The sequence below is a fragment of the Gorilla gorilla genome, chromosome 7, assembly GCF_029281585.2.
Source record: "Gorilla gorilla gorilla isolate KB3781 chromosome 7, NHGRI_mGorGor1-v2.1_pri, whole genome shotgun sequence".
Lineage (NCBI taxonomy): Eukaryota > Metazoa > Chordata > Mammalia > Primates > Hominidae > Gorilla > Gorilla gorilla.
In genome coordinates this window covers 72836337-72856203 of record NC_073231.2, presented here as the reverse complement: position 1 = coordinate 72856203, position 19867 = coordinate 72836337, and the positions used below count along the sequence as shown (strand labels likewise).

The 19867-nt window shown below is 45.3% G+C and overlaps 1 protein-coding gene and 1 non-coding gene across 2 annotated transcripts; both read left to right on the top strand.

The window, feature by feature from the left end:
* Positions 1 to 637: 637 nt before the first annotated feature.
* MCM4 (minichromosome maintenance complex component 4) lies at positions 638 to 17850 on the top strand. The gene is made up of 17 exons (XM_031013650.3): positions 638 to 764; positions 881 to 964; positions 1268 to 1432; positions 1805 to 1968; positions 2057 to 2158; positions 2514 to 2609; positions 2695 to 2790; positions 4322 to 4460; positions 5938 to 6158; positions 7116 to 7236; positions 9529 to 9788; positions 10243 to 10608; positions 11073 to 11200; positions 12585 to 12792; positions 14467 to 14695; positions 15403 to 15536; positions 16379 to 17850. The coding sequence occupies exons 2-17, from the start codon at positions 895 to 897 to the stop codon at positions 16469 to 16471; spliced, it is 2592 nt and encodes an 863-aa protein (XP_030869510.2). The 5' UTR covers positions 638 to 764; positions 881 to 894; the 3' UTR covers positions 16472 to 17850.
* Positions 17851 to 19102: 1252 nt separating this feature from the next.
* Positions 19103 to 19207, top strand: LOC115935651 (U6 spliceosomal RNA). The gene has a single exon (XR_004071275.1). It is a non-coding gene; the product is annotated as a U6 spliceosomal RNA (small nuclear RNA).
* The last annotated feature ends 660 nt before the right edge of the window (positions 19208 to 19867 follow it).

The following is a 19867-nucleotide window of genomic DNA, read 5'->3' as shown; positions in this document are numbered from 1 at the left end:
CCTGGCCTGTAAGCGCGCCTCTTTGGCCCGAATCAACATGGAAACCTAAGGAAAAACGTCTGACCTGCGGAAGTAGTTTGGGTGGCTACTTGGTGTTGGACTTGGCTAAATAAATACCAGAGGCAGATAAAACAAGCGAGGGGCCTAGGTCAAGAGCTCCAAGTTTGTTTCTCGATAAAAAACGACAAACGCGGTCGGGGGCGGTGATGCCCGCCTGCAGTCCCAACACTTTAGGAAGCTGAGGCGGGGGGATCGCAGGAGTTCGAGACCAGTCTGGGCAACATAATGAGACCATTCCCACTACCTCCCGTCCTTAATTTTTTTTAATAAAAAAACTTTAAGTGACAAATGCATCTGTAATGTCCTTATTAACCAAAAACGCCTAAGGGATAAAGAAGCACACGCTCCCCAGCCCACGCTAGAGGAACACACCCCGAGAGCTGGTGCTGTCGGACCCAGTTTTCCCGCGAAAACGCTGCCGCGCAGGGGGTCAGACCATCTGGACCAAGGGGGGCCGAGCGAGGCCTACTTCTGGTTTACGCACGGGGGCTGAAGGAAGCGGCCCTGTCCCCCCCTGCCGGTGCGCAGTGGCGCCTCCCGGAGGCGGAGCCACGTACGAGCGCGGCTGTGATTGGTGAGGCCCCGCCAGCGGCGGAGACGACCTTGCCGCCGGCGGGAACTCTGGGTCTCGCGGTTTGGGAGCGCTACTCGCCAGGTGGACCCGGAGTCCGCGAGCGTCGTCGGCAAGCGGCCGCCTTTCCACGGTAACCGCGCGCCGGCGGGGAGGGCGTGGCGCGGAGCCGACGGGAACGTCCGCGCTGCGGAGCAGGGCAGGGAAGCCGGGAGGCGGGCCCGGCCCGAGCTTGTCCTTGTCGCGCAGGTACTCCGAGCACTATGTCGTCCCCGGCGTCGACCCCGAGCCGCCGCGGCAGCCGGCGTGGAAGGGCCACCCCCGCCCAGACGCGTGAGTCCCCCGAGCCGGGCCCACTACAGCCCCCGGCGCCGCCCCGTCTGCCCTCTCTTGCCGCAGCTGGCAGCGCTGGGTGGGTGCGCGGGACCCGGGCGCTCAGCCTCGGGCTGGGTGCTGCCGCTTGGTGCGCACAGACACCCACAGCAGGCTGTGGCCTGGGTGCTGCTTAATTCGATTGCCATTTGCCTCTGTTTGGTTTGGTTCAGTGGTGAGTCATAATGCCCCAAGGAAAAGACAAATCCAGGAAGGCCGGCCCTAAAAGTTAATGGCTGTCTTTTCTGTTTTGTGTGACACAAGCTCGAAGTGAGGATGCCAGATCATCTCCCTCTCAGAGACGTAGAGGCGAGGATTCCACCTCCACGGGGGAGTTGCAGCCGATGCCAACCTCGCCTGGAGTGGACCTGCAGAGCCCTGCTGCGCAGGACGTGCTGTTTTCCAGCCCTCCCCAAATGCATTCTTCAGGTGCGTGTCTGAAGATCTTGGTTTTGCTGTGCTTGATACACAGCTGATGCTTTATCTGCTCAGGTTTACTGGCTTTATAACAGTTGGCATAACGCCTAAAGCATTCCCTCTGCACGTGAGTGAGCATGTTCTTAACCAGAGAAGCTGAACGGAGTGCAGAAAATAGTAGTTTTAGGGCTTAGTGAGCAGAGGAAGCAGCTTCTCTGGTGCTTTTTTTTAATGGAACATTTAAGAGTGCTCAGAATCTCAGCCACCGCAGGTTGCAATAAATATTCAGTTTGCTGTTGCGATTAGATTGTATAGATCAACAGACAACATGCTGTAATTTCAGGTTTGATATGCCACCAGAATTTCCTAATTTTGTTTTTATAGCTATCCCTCTTGACTTTGATGTTAGTTCACCACTGACATACGGCACTCCCAGCTCTCGGGTGGAGGGAACCCCAAGAAGTGGTGTTAGGGGCACACCTGTGAGACAGAGGCCTGACCTGGGCTCTGCACAGAAGGGCCTGCAAGTGGATCTGCAGTCTGACGGGGTGAGTATGCAGTCTCCTGAAACCATCTTATGGCGGGTATCATGTGGGTAACTCCATTTTCATGATTCTGTCATGTTTTTCTATGTAGGCAGCAGCAGAAGATATAGTGGCAAGTGAGCAGTCTCTAGGCCAAAAACTTGTGATCTGGGGAACAGATGTAAATGTGGCAGCATGCAAAGAAAACTTTCAGGTGAGCTACATGTATTAAAATTCTTACTTTGGGCTCTGAAAGTGTTGGGAGACCGTGTTTATAATCTATATCTAAGTAGCCATAATGACTAGAAGGGCCACCTGTGCTGGCTCACACCTATAATCCCAGTACTTTGGGAGGCCAAGGTGGGAGGATCACTTGAGGCCAGGAGTTTGATGGCAGCCTGACCAATATAGTGAGACTCCATCTCCAAATTAAATTTTAGAAAAGAAAAAGGAAGAAAAATATTATTTATTTCTGTCTCCTGATAGTGACATACTCGTAACTTTGTGTTTTTAGTAGTTGCCTGTTCCCAAATGCTATATGCCTAATACAGTTTTCTCTCCACTTAAAGAGATTTCTTCAGCGTTTTATTGACCCTCTGGCTAAAGAAGAAGAAAATGTTGGCATAGATATTACTGAACCTCTATACATGCAACGACTTGGGGAGGTAATCAAATACTCTTTAAATTCAAGTTACATGTTTTAAAATAGTTAAATTAGCAAAATATAACTTGTTCATTTTTATTTTCTAGATTAATGTTATTGGTGAGCCATTTTTAAATGTGAACTGTGAACACATCAAATCATTTGACAAAAATTTGTACAGACAACTCGTCTCTTACCCACAGGTAAGAATTTAGCTTTGACCTTGATGAATTTTAGTAACTGTCTAGAAAGAATGTTTCCAGATAACAGAAATTCTTCAGTAATGAAGATAGTATGCGCAAACACTTTAAGAAACCGAGTATCATCTCCTTTGGCCGGGTGTGGTGGCTCACACCTATAATCCCAGCACTTTAGGACGCCGAGGCAAATGGATCACTTGAGGTCGGGAGTTCGAGACCAGCCTGGGCAACAAAGTGAAACCCCATCTGTACTAAAAAATACAAAAATTAGCCAGACGTGGTTGTGCATGCCTGTAGTCCCAGCTACTCGGGAGTCTGAAGCGATAGAATCACTTGAACCCCGGAGGCAGAGGTGCAGTGAGCCGAGATGGCACCACTGCTCTCCAGCCTGGGCAACAGTGAGATTCCATCTCAAACAAACAAAAAAAAACTATGTATCATCTCCTTTAAGATGAACATTTTTTTTTCACATTTTAATGTTCCTGAAAGTGGGACTTGTATTACTATCAATGACAGGTTATGGTTTACTTGGCAGTGTTTCTCATGTAGAAAAATGATGAATCTTAAAACTGATAGCTTCTTGGGTTTCATGAAGTAAGTTATCTTAAATGGAAATACTTTAAATGAATTACATACTTCCTGCTGCTTTGAAAGAATATATTGTACTGTAGACTTTTACTACTAAGCCTCAGGTCAGTTTTTATTAATGAAGCATCAGCTCTGTTGACTCTGGGTGTAGTCTTTGGAGGCAAGCAGACTTGGTTTTTGAATCTTGGTTTTGCTGATTACTGGCTGCATAACCTTGGTCAAGTTCCTTAGCCAACCAAAAGCTGTTTCCTCATCTGTAAAATGGGAACCATATGTTAAGAAATTTGAATAAATATGATTTAACTTACTTTGGTATCGCCAGGCACGGTGGCTCATGCCTGTGATCCCAGCACTTTGGGAGGCCAAGGCAGGCAGATCACCTGAGGTTGGGGGTTCAAGACCAGCCTGACCAACGTGGAGAAACCCTGTCTCTATTAAAAATACAAAATTAGCCAGGCGTGGTGGCAAATGCCTGTAATCCCAGCTACCCGGGAGGCTGAGGCAGGAGAATTACTTGAATCCCAGAGGCGGAGGTTGCAGTGAGCCAAGATCATGCTGTTGCACTCCAGCCTGGGCAACGAGTGAAACTCTGCCTCAAAAATTAAAAATAAATAAATAAAAAACTTACTTTGGTATCGTTTCATTATAGAAGGAAAATAAAGTGTGAGGTCAAAATCTTTTTCCCTTCTAATAGAAAGCATAAAATATGCCGGTATACATCAAGAAGACACTTTCGTATAAATTATGAAATTTAACCCAATTGAAAATATGCAGAGATAGATAGTTCAGCATACCTAAATTTGAAAACAGCACGTGTATGATTCTGTAGGGTAATACTTTGGGGGCGTGACATGTTGTCTTTTTATACTTTGCTAATCTGACATGCCTTTATTATATTTAACATTGAGATATGAATACAAATACATCTTCATATTTGTTTTTACAGGAAGTTATTCCAACTTTTGACATGGCTGTCAATGAAATCTTCTTTGACCGTTACCCTGACTCAATCTTAGAACATCAGATTCAAGTAAGACCATTCAACGCATTGAAGACTAAGAATATGAGAAACCTGAATCCAGAAGGTAATGTATTTTTCATAGGATTACTTTTGTTGAAGGAAAATGCCTTACATGAAAATAGCCTTGTTTTCATTGAGAAATTATGAAAGAAGTAATTGGCGGTGGTAGTCAAGGTGACGGATTATAAATTGACAATAATACAGATTCGGTTATCCTATATACTTATGAACCCCCTATACTTTTTAAATTTAATTGAAGTTTCTGATATAAGAGATGTGACTATTGGCCGGGCACAGTGGCTCACGCCTATAATCCCAGCACTTCAGGAGGCCGAGGCAGGCGGATCACCTGAGGTCAGGAGTTTGAGACCAGCCTGGCCAACATGGTAAAACTCCTTTACTAAAAACAGAAAAATTACCAGGGCGTGGTGGCACACGCCTGTAGTCCCGGCTACTCTTGGGAGGCTGAGGCAGGAGAAACGCTTGAACCCGGGAGGCGGAGGTTGCACTGAGCAGAGGTTGTGCCATTGCACTCCAGCCTGGGTGACAGAATGAGACCCTGCCTCAAAAAAAAAAAAAAAAAAAATTAGATTTTAAAGACTTGAGGATCACTTGAGGCCAGGAGTTTGAGACCAGCTTGAGTGACATAAGAGACTCCATCTCTTTTTAAGAAGAAATTAGCAAGGCACAGTGGCTCATGCATGTAATCCTAGCACTCTGGGAGGCTGAGGTGACGGGCTTACTTGAGCCTGGCAGGTTGAGGCTTCAGTGAGCCGTGATTGCACCACTGTACTCCAGTCTGGGCAACAGGTTAAGACCCCATCTCAACAACAACAAAATTGTAGAGGTCTCATGAATCAGTGGCAGGATAGGGTGATCTTCACGGCTAGCAGTGGCTAAATACAGGCCAGAACAGGGTAGCTTGTCTGAAACCAGCAGGGGAAATTAGTTGGGGGCAGTGGGACCTTCAAAGGGAAAAAGTTGTCTGTCAGGAAAGGTTCAAATAATAGAGGAAACGAGCAAGAGTGAAAGATCAGAGCATCTAAGGGGTTCTCCTGTGTGGATAGTAATGACTAAAGTATAGAGGACTTTTTCTCTACGAGGTGCTCTTACTAGGCTTGAAGTACATTGGCACGTTCAGTCCTTGGCTCTGGGATAGGTGCTGATACCACCCCATTCTATAGAGGACACAAAATGTACACAGAAAGGCTAGGGTCAGGACTCAGTCCAGGCTGTCTGGCTTTTTTCCTGACACAGCAGGGTGTCATACAGGAGGCCAGGTGAGTGAGGCAGGAGGCAGGGAGCAGAGTAGGCAGACAAGAAGGGAACGAGGGATGCCTGCTGGACAGGGGCCCTGAGGAAGAAGGGCCAGAGGTTCGCTGGGCTTGAGAGTCCCCTGAAGACATAGCCTGCAGATGACTGGACACAGAAAGGTCACCCTAGGCAGAGTCTTGGGCACCTAGCTCCTGTCTGTGATCCCAGCTATTCCTGGACCTCCGCACCTCAGGTCAGGTGTGCTGACCTCTCTTCTCCCCTCACAGACATTGACCAGCTCATCACCATCAGCGGCATGGTGATCAGGACATCCCAGCTGATTCCCGAGATGCAGGAGGCCTTCTTCCAGTGCCAAGTGTGTGCCCACACGACCCGGGTGGAGATGGACCGCGGCCGCATTGCAGAGCCCAGTGTGTGCGGGCGCTGCCACACCACCCACAGCATGGCACTCATCCACAACCGCTCCCTCTTCTCTGACAAGCAGATGGTGCGCAGCCACCCTGGCCCCCCAGGCTATGCTTTGCCTGTCTGTATCCTCAAAAGGCCAACTATAACTTGTCCCTCGGACCCTGAGCCTCACTTCCCGAATGGCATCCATCCCTCTCTGGTCTTGTGGGTTTCGTTAGTGGCCTATGGGCTAAATATGCAGAGCACGCAAAGCCCCTGCTTCAGGGCACTGTCCCTGTGCTGTTGCCAGTGGCACTGTCTGTTGTTAGAGACACTGTATTTTCATGGCCTAAAATGCTTCAAACGTTTGAGATGAGAATACTTGGTTAAATGTCATTCTGCTTTTTCCATTGGTAAAGGATTGAGGAATTTTTCTGAAATTTTTTCACAAATTTTACTGTCTAAGAAGTTTGGTCTTTTTTCTCTCTATTCATGAAATTTTAAGATGAAGTTATTAAAATGACAGAAAAAAGTGAGGGGAAGGTAGAAAATTGCTTATTTACCGTGATTGTGACTGTAAAGATGTGGGAGGACAGGATTTGAGCTTTTCTGTGACTGCGTGTGCATGGTTTCTTTAATGTTGCATGGGATGGAGAGCTGGAGACAGAAAGGCAGGCACCCTGCTCCGCAGGAGCACATGGCCTCCTATTCTCAGAATCATGCAGGTCCCCAAAGTGGCTTAGAGAAAAGCCCAGCATCCTTAGGCCTCTCAGAGGGTACCTGGTTTGGAAAGGCCTTCCTCGACCCTGCTTTATGAAAAGCATCTCAGCTTCCCCCACCGCAGCTCCCTACATTCCTTCCCCTGTTTTGTTGCTGTCTGCTGCAGCAACTTCTTTAGAAGAAGTAACTTCTAAAGAAATAATGAGAAACATGGACAATCATTTATGTGGGGATATGCACTGCAGCCTTATATGGCAAAAGCAGTACAAAGACATGCAGATTTTGTCCCCCTGCCCTCTCTTTGTGGCCCACATGTTCTCTGTTTGCTGCCCTTCAGATCAAGCTTCAGGAGTCTCCGGAAGACATGCCTGCAGGGCAGACACCACACACAGTCATCCTGTTTGCTCACAATGATCTTGTTGACAAGGTCCAGCCTGGGGACAGAGTGAATGTTACAGGTAAGAGTGTAGGTTTGCACCGGCACTTGAGCATGTCTGGCTTGCTTTCAATGCTGTGCTTTAGTGAGTCATTGGACTTGGTCACAGGTCCAGTTCTGCCTCCAGTTGTCACTGCTTGTCTTTGAGACTGTGGGGTATATCCTGCTTTATCTGCCACGTTTTTAACTGAGTACCACGGCCCAGCAGTATGAAATTGTTCAGTTCTTCCCAAACTTGAATGTTGGAGCTCATGGTTCGTGTGGTCACTCGCCTCTTGATACCTCAGTATCCTGGAGCTGTGTGTGTCTCAAGTCAGTACTGTTGGCATCATGAGAGAGCAGCCTCAGACAGGCTTGTATGGGTAAAGTTTGAGTTATGCCATCAGCTCAGAGAAGTATTACTCACCAATGCTGGAGTTTTAAGTAATTTTTACTTAATTTCCCAAATGTATAGCCAAGGGTTAACATTTGTTTGTTACAGAGAAAAACGGGTCAGAGTGACTTGTTTCCATGTGTAGAAGCTGAGGTTCAGGGATGCATAGACAGCAGTAGCTCAGATGCCACGGTAAATCAGGACCCAGGACCCAGGTCTCCTTCTCTTGCTGCCACAAGAGTGCTCTTTGCACAGCACCATATGAGTGTGGCAGTCTTCCTTTTGATGCTGTAGAGTCACAGTGGATTTTGGTTGGGGGCAAGGGAGTGTTGATGGCAGCACGGTTCTTCATTGATGGGCAAGGTGGCGACGGTCGCGGATTGCCTGAATCTGCTCCTGAGCGGAGGGCCTGGGGCACACCACGCATCGGCTCTTGTCTTCAGTGAGGCAGTGCTCACCCTGTTTCTTCCCCAGTGTGAAGTCCCGCAGTTATCACTGGCAATCTTCCGTCGTAAAAGTACTTGAAGTCATGGAGAATTTGAAAGAATGCGTAGTTTTTAGTGAGTGACGTGCGCATTTCCAGTCCTACCCTGAAACCTTTGATAAAGTATTTAGTCCAATATTTTAATTTCCTCACCTACAAAGTGGAGTTAATGTGATGATACATGTGTGAGAGTATTTGGGGCCAAGGGGCTGTGGAAAGTGCTGTGTAAATGTGAAATAAGTATCAATGCTGCTCTGTGAGTTAAATCATCCCGGGCCACTTTAAACATAATCGTCCATCCCTAGCCTATATTGGAGTGAAGAATAGTGTGTATTCTAAGAATGTGTGTAAACTGGTTTGTTGTGTTAAACAAGAATTACTGACCCACTGAATAAACAAGGACAGTGCTCTGTGCCATTGCGTTGAGATAGCTGTAACGGGGAAAGGCCGGGCTTTCTCCAAAAGCTGCAGGAATCAGCCTGGAGTTAAAGCCTTCTGGTTTAAAATCCAGAAAAGACGAACATCAGATCAGACCTCTGTATGTGAGGAGCCTGGCTTCCAGAAGAATGCATGATTTGCATGCTTTTGTCGGGGGTGGTGGGCGGGTTGGGGGGACCTAGTCTAGTTTTAATGACTGGAGGATTTTAGCATTTTGTTGCAGTCAAGTAAGTGCTAGGCAGATTCTGTACACTCAACTTAGGGAAGTAAAAATACTGCTTATTAAAAACAACCACGAACCCAGCATTGAGCTAGAAGCACAGCAGCTCCATTTCACCCTCAGGGTGACTGTGCCCGTGGGCATGCTCACGTAGCTACAGTTGCCCTGGAGCACTGCTGACTAGTGGGCCCAGGTGAACACGTCCTTGGGTCTATCATTTGCAGAAACCTGGGTTCTTTCTCTTTTGTTTTGTTTTGTTTTGTTTTGTTTTGTTTTTGAGACGGAGTTTTGCTCTGGTCACCCAGGCTGGAGTCCAATGGCACGATCTTGGCTCACCACAACCTCCGCCTCCCAGGTTCAAGCCATTCTCCTGCCTCAGCCTCCCGAGTAGCTGGGATTACAGGCATGTGCCACCACGCCCGGCTAATTTTTGTATTTTTAGTAGAGACAGGGTTCTCCTTGTTGATTAGGGTGGTCTCGAACTCCAGACCTCAGGTGATCCGCCTGCCTCAGCCTCCCAAAGTGCTAGGATTACAGACATGAGCCACCTTGGTTCTTTCGAGCTTGTCCGTTTCCTGCAGCTATTTCCCTGCTTGCTCATAGCAAGCGGGAGCTTTGCAATGTGGGTCTGAGTCCTGGGCTTGGGAGGGTCATTTAAGAGACGGTGGAGCTCACCCTTTCCAGGGCCAGCCCGGCATGGTGCCTCGCTCTGAAGTGCACCTGTTGCCTACGCTGGTTGCTGAGCCACTCGGAGGAAGATATGGGAAGGTAAAAGTGCATCTCCTGGTTGTGCCCTCAGGCATCTATCGAGCTGTGCCTATTCGAGTCAATCCAAGAGTGAGTAATGTGAAGTCTGTCTACAAAACCCACATTGATGTCATTCATTATCGGAAAACGGATGCAAAACGTCTGCATGGCCTTGATGAAGAAGCAGAACAGAAACTTTTTTCAGAGAAACGTGTGGAATTGCTTAAGGAACTTTCCAGGAAACCAGACATTTATGAGAGGCTTGCTTCAGCCTTGGCTCCAAGCATTTATGAACATGAAGATATAAAGAAGGTAACAGTGGATTTTAAACTAGGAGTTGGGATTTACAATTCTTTGGGATCAAATAGTATAAACATCCACTCCGCCACTTGAGCCATCCGCCATAAAGGACAGAGTTGTGGCCTGTTAGAGCAAGTGCTGGCAACCTGACTTGCCATTGGTTAAGAAGAATCATAGCATTGTCTATCCTCATCTCTGGTCTAAACTTAGGTTTCTAAACAGAAGAGGCCACACAGTGTCAGAATAGGGACTTGCATGGCCACCATTCTGGTGTAATGATAGGTGCTGATGAATTGGTCAGTGATAACTTAAAGCATATCAAGCACTTTCACGAGCCTTTTTATACCTTCCTGTGATTTCTTAATTGTAGTTCTTTATAAGAGAGAAAAGTACCTCTAAAGTTTAAACTACATCTCAGTTACTGTGCAGAAAATGAATGTTTAGACATGTCTGTTTGATTATTTAGGGAATTTTGCTTCAGCTCTTTGGCGGGACAAGGAAGGATTTTAGTCACACTGGAAGGGGCAAATTTCGGGCTGAGATCAACATCTTGCTGTGTGGCGACCCTGGTACCAGCAAGTCCCAGCTGCTGCAGTACGTGTACAACCTCGTCCCCAGGGGCCAGTACACGTCTGGGAAGGGCTCCAGTGCAGTTGGCCTCACTGCGTACGTAATGAAAGACCCTGAGACAAGGCAGCTGGTCCTGCAGACAGGTGCTCTTGTCCTGAGTGACAACGGCATCTGCTGTATCGATGAGTTCGACAAGATGAATGAAAGTACAAGATCAGTATTGCATGAAGTCATGGAACAGCAGACTCTGTCCATTGCAAAGGTGAGTCGCCTTCTCCACCGTGAACGTGGACGTGTTTAAAATATGTGGACCCTTGAAAGACAGGATCTGTGGAACTGTGCTGTGCTACCTTGGTTCTAACTTGGGGAGATTGATAAGTGCTTTTCACATCATATTTCAGCTAAATCTCAACATGTCTTCTACAGGGTGTCATGTTTTGTCTTTATTGCTGTACTAGCCTTGAATTTGTCCTAAAGCTCTTGCAAGGTGCCTGCTTCCTGAGAAAGATGTGGTTATAGCACACATTCATCTAAACTCAGTCCTTGGCATGAATCTGAGGACAGGGCTTATCCAGGTGAACTGCTGAAGTCAGTAAAGGCAACATGGCTCAGGCAATAGAAACTCAGTAGAGGGAATATGGGTTTAGTAGGTGGCCAGGCGAAGACGGTGCTTGTTAATTGCCAGCGTCAGGGAGAGGCTTCTAACTGCACTCTTTTCTCTGATAGGCTGGGATCATCTGTCAGCTCAATGCGCGCACCTCTGTCCTGGCAGCAGCAAATCCCATTGAGTCTCAGTGGAATCCTAAAAAAACAACCATTGAAAACATCCAGCTGCCTCATACTTTATTATCAAGGTATTAAAACAGATTTTTATTTTGTTCATTTGTAGAATATTCAGGGTGAGATTGAAAAGGAGCTACTAAGATTTCAGCAACTGCTAATGGAAACTCTTCACTCTTATCAAGATGTTTCAAATTTGGTTGGTCAAGAGTTTTCACGACAAGGATGATGTGTGTTCTCATTTGTTTTTTAAGCAGTTGGGATGTTTCCCTCCCACGCCGTTTTCACATGGCTGTCACTCACTACTCTTAGTCCTAAAGCCACTGCTGAGAATCAACAGAGAACAACTCCGTACAGTAGATGAGGCTCTGAAAAGTTAGATTTATTAAAGTGCAATCACATAATCTTCACTCTTGGCCCCACTACAAATATTGGACATTTTTCATAAATGGATTTTAGGTTTTAATTACTTGCTTTTTTTTCTTTTTTTTGACAGAAGTTTTTTTTCCCAAAAAAACAGTTGAATGTGTTTTCATTCAAATCTTTCCATTGTCAGCCAGGTACAGTGACTCACACCTGTAATTCCAGCACTTTGGGAGGCTGAGGTGGGTGGATCGCCTGAGCTCAGGAGTTTGAGGCCACCCTGGGCAACTTGATGAAACCCCATCTCTACTAAAATACAAAAAATTAGCCCGGCGTGGTGGCGCATGCCTGTAATCCCAGCTACTCGAGAGGCTGAGGAGGCACAAGAATTGATTGAGCCTGGGGGAGTGGAGATTGCAGTGAGCTGAGATCATACCACTTCACTCTAGCTTGGGCTACAGAGTGAGACTCTGTCTCAAAAAAAAAAAAAAAACAACTTTCCATCGTCAAAATTATAGTAACATTTCCCTAAGGGAAGACTTCCTTTGACTCAGCTGATTGGTCCCCAGCCATTCCCTGGGCCGACCTAAGGGCTAGGGACAGCACAGGGTGAGTGGGGTGAGTGGATGGACACGAAGGCCCTTTCCACACCAGGCAAAGATGCTTCTCCCTGGTGGCGTTCACAGGGTGCACATTGACTGCACATCTGTGGTGCTCAAGCAGTCTTTAGTACGTCATTTGTAGGTGTATTGGTGTCTCAACTAGGAAAACAGTTTTTTTGTTGTTGTTTTGGGTTTTTTTGTTTGTTTTTTTGAGACAGAGTCTCCCTCTGTCGGCCAGGCTGGAGTGCAGTGGCGCGAACTTGGCTCACCGCAACCTTCGCCTTCCAGGTTCAAGCGATTCTCCTGCTTCAGCCTCCCAAGTAGCTGGGATTACAGGCAGGCGCCACCACTCCTGGCTAATTGTTGCATTTTTAGTAGAGACAAGGTTTCACCATGTTGGCCAGGCTGGTCTCAAACTACCAACCTCAGGTGATCCACCTGCCTCGGCCTCACAAGGTGCTGGAAAAACAGTATTTTTACTTTGTTTTCTTAGGTTTGATTTGATCTTCCTCATGCTGGACCCTCAGGACGAAGCCTATGACAGGCGTCTGGCTCACCACCTGGTCGCACTGTACTACCAGAGCGAGGAGCAGGCAGAGGAGGAGCTCCTGGACATGGCGGTGCTAAAGGACTACATTGCCTACGCGCACAGCACCATCATGCCGCGGCTAAGTGAGGAAGCCAGCCAGGCTCTCATCGAGGTAACCCTGCTGAAAAAAGGCTTACTGTGCCTGTAGCCCACAGCATTAATGTAACTGACCAATCATCTCCTTTAAAATATTAATTATTTTGTTACGAATAACATGCTGTTCTCTTCCTTGTTTTGGGACAGAGCCTGGCTCTCTTGCCCAGGCTGGAGTGCAGTGGCTTGATCTCGGCTTACTGCAGCCTGTGGCCTGTGCTTCTGGGTTCAAGTGATTCTCCTGCTTCAGCCTCCCTATTAGCTGGGATTACAGGTGCCCACAACCACTCCGGCTAATTTTTGTATTTTTAGTAGAGACAGAGTTTCACCGTGTTGGCCAGGCTGGTCTTGAAATCCTGACCTCAAGTGATGCGCCAGCCTCTGCCTCCCAAAGTGTTAGGATTTCAGGTGCAAGCCACCATGCCGGGCCTAAGAATAATATACTTTTTTTTTTTTTTTTTTTTTTTTTTTGGTGAGACGGAGTCTCGCTGTGTCCCCCAGGCTGGACTGCAGTGGCGCAATCTCGGCTCACTGCAAGCTCCACCTCCCGGATTCACGCCATTCTCCTGCCTCAGCCTCCTGAGTAGCTGGGATTACAGGCACCCACCACCACGCCTGGCTAATTTTTTTTGTATTTTTAGTAGAGACGGGGTTTCACTGTGTTAGGATGGTCTCGATCTCCTGACCTCGTGATCCGTCTGCCTCGGCCTCCCAAAGTGCTGGGATTACAGGCGTGAGCCACCGCGCCCAGCAATATACTATTTTTTATAACTGTTTATTACTTCCTCCCATATTGCAAAATTGACCTTTCCAAATGTTGCAAAAGGGGGAAATAGTTCATTTATGTAGGTAGTACACACGCTTTATATGTTTAAATACTTACAAGCATAGTGAATTTAAGATCAAAGACCTGGTTTCAAATAGAGGCAACACTACACAGTAATTTGGAAACTGAAAAAGTCATCCAGTTTCTGTAAGCTTCCTTTTGCTTGTAAAAAACAGAATGAGCTGTCTTTTAGGTTCACTTTTCAGCATCCTGGTACATGAGCTGAAGTGCATGATGGCACATTTAGGTTATTCAAGCATTGTGATATTAAGAAGGTTCCTGGTGCTTTGATGAGCTTTGCATCCTAACTGAGCTCCCAAATATTCTAAGATGAAAGTTACAGACATTATGTAATTTTTTTGTGTGTCATAGTCTTGGGGGTTGTTAATGAAGAAATAAGACTGTGTCATCTGTATGTGAAATTGATACAACTTACCTTTGCAGCATTCTCCCAGCAATCCTTATGAGCCCCATTGTGCCCCATGTGAGCACTTTTCCCAGACAGGCCTGATTCTCCCTATGAGTGCTCACAGCCTTCTCCTCTCCCCACATGCCACATTCCTTCCCTCTGCCACGCCATGCCCGTCTCTGTTCTTCAGAGCTACGTTAGATGCCACCCTCTCCAAGAATTCTTCCCAAGCATCTCCCAGTTGGAATATGTTCACCCACCACTGCACGCTGCACGTTGATGTCTTCACCTGCGATTTCTGTGGTCTGTCTGTGTAGTCTCTACCACTTGATGCGCTCCGGGGCCCAGGACCATATCTGAGTTCCGTTTACTTAATGGAAGCCTAAGTGTTCAAAATTCAACCACAAAACTAAAGTTGTCACCAAGGAGGTTTGCTTTTGTTTTTCTACCTACAATAGGCTTATGTAGACATGAGGAAGATTGGCAGTAGCCGGGGAATGGTTTCTGCATACCCTCGACAGCTAGAGTCATTAATCCGCTTAGCAGAAGCCCATGCTAAAGTAAGATTGTCTAACAAAGTTGAAGCCATTGATGTGGAAGAGGCCAAACGCCTCCATCGGGAAGCTCTGAAGCAGTCTGCAACTGATCCCCGGACTGGCATCGTGGACATATCTATTCTTACTACGGGTTCGTTATTTTCAGTGAACAGAAAAGCTTTTGAAAATTATTTCAATATGCATGTAGTTTATATGTCAGATTTAAGCTAACAGTTAAATCATTTGAAACAGAAGTTCTTAACCTTTTTTGGATTAGGACCCCTTTGAGAATCTGATGAAAGTTGCCCTTTAATCTTATCTTGATAAAAATATTGATTAACACACACAGTTTTGTGTATAGTTTTTTTTTGGTTTTTTTTTATACTTTAAGTTTTAGGGTACATGTGCACAACATGCAGTTTAGTTACATATGTATACGTGTGCCATGTTGGTGTGCTGTACCCAGTAACTCATCATTTAACATTACGTGTATCTCCAAATGCGATCCCTCCCCCCTCCCCCCACCCCACAACAGGCCCTGGTGTGTGATGTTCCCCTTCCTGTGTCCATGTGTTCTCATTGTTCAATTCCAGTTTTGTGTATAGTTTTAAGGAGATTCTGTCTCCTTGACTGTCTGGGAAGTTTTGTTAACCCATTTTAGAGAAGTTGTTTGTTTCTTAGCAGCAGCTAGTGGCTTACAGAAATTTCCAAATAATTAAAAACTCATTCCCTTCAAATGTACTCAGCCCCTGTTGCCTTATCTTTCTAGGTGATACTACTAAAGGAATATTTTTGAGAATTTGAAACATTTCATTTCATAATAGCAAAAATGTTTTCATTGATTTCTTTTTAAATCAGGGATGAGTGCCACCTCTCGTAAACGGAAAGAAGAATTAGCTGAAGCATTGAAAAAGCTTATTTTATCTAAGGGCAAAACACCAGCTCTAAAATACCAGCAACTTTTTGAAGATATTCGGGGACAATCTGACATAGTAAGTGTTTATATGTATTTTTTGTTTGATAGAGCTTTCTCTTTTTCCTTAATATTGCTTTTGGGTTTTTTTCCTTTATTTATTAAATAATAAATATAGAGAAGAATGAAGAAAAGGAAGATGAACCATAAGCCATCATCAAGAAATAATCACAATTAAAATTTTTGGCTGGGTGCAGTAGCTCACACCTGTAATCTCATTTGGGACGCTGAGGTGGGCAGATCACTTGCAGCCAGGAGTTTGAAACCAGCCTGACCAATATGGTGAAACCCTGTCTCTATTAAAAATACAAAAATTAGCTGGGTGTGGTGATAAGCACCTGAAATCCTAGCTACTCAGGAGCCTGAGGCAGGAGAATTGCTTGAACCTGGGAGGCAGAGGTTGCAGTAAGCTGAGATCCCACCATTGCACTCCAGCCTGGGCACCAGAGCGGAACTCCATCTCAAAAAAAAAAAAAAGAAAAAATTGTTATGCCCCTTTCATAGTTGTTATAAGTTTGCTATATAATTAGGTATGAAATATTTGGGTGTCCTTTTGTAAATAAGTAAGGTAGTTGTTTAGTGAAAAGAACTATGCAGTCTTTCAGTGCTGGTCCACTTTCCATCGCTGTGTTGTCACTGAGAGGGCAGAGTTGATAGTTACAACGTGGACTATACAGATGCCAAGTCTACCACATGGACCATCTGGCTACTCCACTCCTGATTTAGAGCATAAGGCATGTGTACAGCCACCAAAAAGAGAAAGATTCTGGGTGGTACTTTAACATTATAATTATTGTGTTTCTAACAGGTAAAGGAGGGACTTGACGTGTACAATATTTATTTTCTTTCTCTTCCCCACAGGCAATTACTAAAGATATGTTTGAAGAAGCACTGCGTGCCCTGGCAGATGATGATTTCCTGACAGTGACTGGGAAGACCGTGCGCTTGCTCTGAAGCCTTGTGAGCAAGGAAGGCTCCCTGCATGTCCTGCTTGCTGCACGCCGCATGGGTGTGGTCTGCATCTCAGTTGGCCGCCATCAGTGTAAATAGAGCTTAAAGTCATGGTTTGGCTGCATAAATTTTTCTAACTTGGGTTCAATATTTGTAGTGAAGTATCTGTTTTCATTTTTTTCACGTTATAAATAAAAATACTATGCTGGCCGGGCGTGGTGGCTCACACCTGTAATCCCAGCACTTTGGGAGGCCAATGTGGGTGGATCATGAGGTCAGGAGTTCAGGACCAGCCTAGTCAAGATGGTGAAACCCCGTCTCTACTAAAGATAACAAAAAATTAGCTGGGCTTGATGGCACGCACCTGTAATCCCAGCTACTCGGGAGGTTGAGGCAGGAGAATCGCTTGAACCCAGGCGGCAGAGGTTGCAGTGAGCCAAGATCGCGCCACTGCACTCCAGCCTCAGCAATAGAGTGAGACTGTCTCAAAAAAAAAAAAAAAAAAAAACTGCCAATTTTCAAACATACCCTAGAGATTATTTTCAGGTGCCATTTTATAGTATAGCAGCAGGGCTTTTACTCTGTATGCACAGATGCAGTCTGGGGCATGGTTTGTGTGCTGGACTTTCTCATGGCCATCATCAATATGCTTATGGATTTGATGACAGGCATAGCCTGGGCATATCACCTCAGTGGTAAAGGGCTAGAGCCTTTCTTTTTTATGGCACTTTTTTTTTTGAGATAGGGTCTTACTCTGTCACGCTGGCTAGAGTACACTGGCACAATCACGGCTCAATGTAGGCTTAACCTCCTGGGCTCAGGTGTATGTCACTATGCCTGGCTACTTTTTGTATTTTTTGGTAGAGACAGGGCTTCGCCACATTGCCCAGGCTGCAAGCGATATGCCTAGGCTCAAGCAATCTGCCCACCTCAACTTCCGGAAGTGCTGAGATTACAGGTGTGAGCCACTGCACCCAGCCTTTGTTTTATTTTTTATTTTTTGAGAGGTATGATTCTTTCTAGAGATTTTTTCTCATGGCTACTATTAGATCAGGAATGGGTGATTGGAGATTATTAGATTCTAGGTTAACTTCTACCCCTTTACCCTAATACATAAAACTTTTTCCTAAATAAATGATGGAAGGAATAATACTTGGTTACCTGGCATTATTTTTCAGTAAGAAAAAAGCTTTACTAACCACTACATTTATGGAAATTTGTAGGGGTAAGTATTTTATAGGTCATAAAAAACACCATAATATAACGAATCTCATTTTCTTTAAATGTGAATTAAATCCTAACAGTCATCTTTATAAAATGACCATAGGCTAAAATCTTACGTGTAAGTACTACTATAATAAATAATTTCTGAAACCTTTAAATCATATGAGTTGGGCCTTTTTTATAACTTGGAATCAACATTTTTTAATAAAGTATCCATAGAAAATGATAGATCTGGCCGGCCGCGGTGGCTCACGCCTGTAATCCCAGCACTTTGGGAGGCCGAGATGGCTGGATCACAAGGTCAGGAGATCGAGACCATCCTGGCTAACACCATGAAACCCCATCTCTACTAAAAATACAAAAAAAATTAGCCGGGCCTGGTGGCGGGCACCTGTAGTCCCAGCTACTCTGGAGGCTGAGGCAGGAGAATGACATGAGCCTAGGAGGCGGAGCTTGCAGTGAGCCGAGATCATGCCACTGCACTCCAGGCTGGGCAACAGAGTGAGACTCCATCTCAAAAAAAAAAAAAGAGATCTAATTGAATATTTAAATAGCATTAAAATGTTAGCAGTAGAATGCTGTATTAAATATCCTAAGTTGAAAATGTTTTTAATACACCTAATCTACCAAACATACCTTAGCCTAGCCTACCTTAAAAAGGCTGAGCATACTTAAATCAGCCTATGGTTGAGTAAAATCATGCAAAACAAAGCCTATTTTACAATAAAGTGTTACGGTTGGGTGCAGTGGCTCATGCCTGTAATCCCAACCACTTTGGGAGGCCAAGGCAGGTGGATCCTGAAGTGAGGAGTTCAAGACCAGTCTGGCCAACATGGCCAAACCCTGTCTCTACTAAAAATAAAAAAAAAATTAGCTCAGTGTGGTGGTGAGTGCCTATAATCTCAGCTACTCAGGAGGCTGAGGCAGGAGAATTGCTTGAACCCCGGAGGTGGAGGTTACAGTGAGCCGAAATCATGCCACTGCACTCCAGCCTGGCAATGGTGTGAGACTGTCTCAAATAAAGTGTTAAATGTCTTGTGTACCACATTGGTAACACAAGAAAAGGTCAGTCAAAATTCAAAATTTGAAGAACATTGAAATTGTAACAGCTTTATACCATGTAAAGTTGAAAAATCATAAGTCGAACAATAATTAAATAATCTGTACTTATTGACTAAGATGATTTCCCCCTGAAGTTTATGTACTAATAATATTTTTCTAAACCTAGTATTTGAATACCAAGTTGAAGGTATATTCAACTGTAGATGAAGTGTGTGTATAGTTTCATTTTAAGGGGATTTTAGTAGAATGAAAATAATGGGGTTGTCCTGTTGCTGTCAGGTTCCATCATAGTGAATCTCAGTTTAATTCAGTAAACTTTGTTTTCTCCAGAGTCTAAAATAATTCAGTGCTTGCTTCAGCCACACATATGTGAGAATTGGAATGATACACAAAAGATTATCATGGCCCCTGCACAAGTTTGACACACAAATCCATGAAGCATTCTATACTTTCAATAAAAAACTCTAAAATTTGGCCGGGCGCAATGGCTCACGCCTGTAATCCCAACACTTTGGGATGCCGAGGCAGGCGGATCACAAGGTCAGGAGTTCGAGACCAGCCTGACCAACATGGTGAGACTCCATCTCTACCAAAAATACAGAAATTAGCTGTGCATGGTGGCAGGTGCCTGTAATCCCACCTACTCAGGAGGCTGAATCACTTGAACCCAGGAGGCGGAGGTTGCGGTGAGACGAGATCATGCCCTTGCACTCGCCTGGGTGACAGAGTGAGACTCCATCTCAAAAAAAAAAAAAAAATTGTAGTTATTTAGCAAACTTGTTTATGTCTATAACCTGCCTACTGGTCATAAGTTTCTTGAGAGAAGGAATGGTCGTATCCTTCAGTGTAGTACCTGGTGCTTGGCACTAGATGCTTGTTACATGTTAGTAGAGATAACTCCTATGAAAGGAGGATGAAGGTGTAAAAGTCAGAAGGCATTCTTGAAAACAGCGAAGTATTAGGCTGTAGAGTGGAGGAATAAGAGGAATTACAGTCCTGCCCCATAAATTCTTATAAGTATTCCCTTAGAGGGTATGCCTCATAATCTCATGGAACCCAGGAGATATCTAGTATTGCTAATTAAAGCGGCTTGCTTTATTTGATTGGAGAATG

Bases quoted from the DNA above. Each gene is read 5' to 3' on its own strand.
- MCM4 (XM_031013650.3), top strand. From the start codon at position 895: ATGTCGTCCCCGGCGTCGACCCCGAGCCGCCGCGGCAGCCGGCGTGGA. The intron at 1,433-1,804 runs GTGCGTGTCTGA...TTGTTTTTATAG, and splicing joins TCCCCAAATGCATTCTTCAG to CTATCCCTCTTGACTTTGAT. The intron at 2,791-4,321 runs GTAAGAATTTAG...TTGTTTTTACAG, and splicing joins AACTCGTCTCTTACCCACAG to GAAGTTATTCCAACTTTTGA.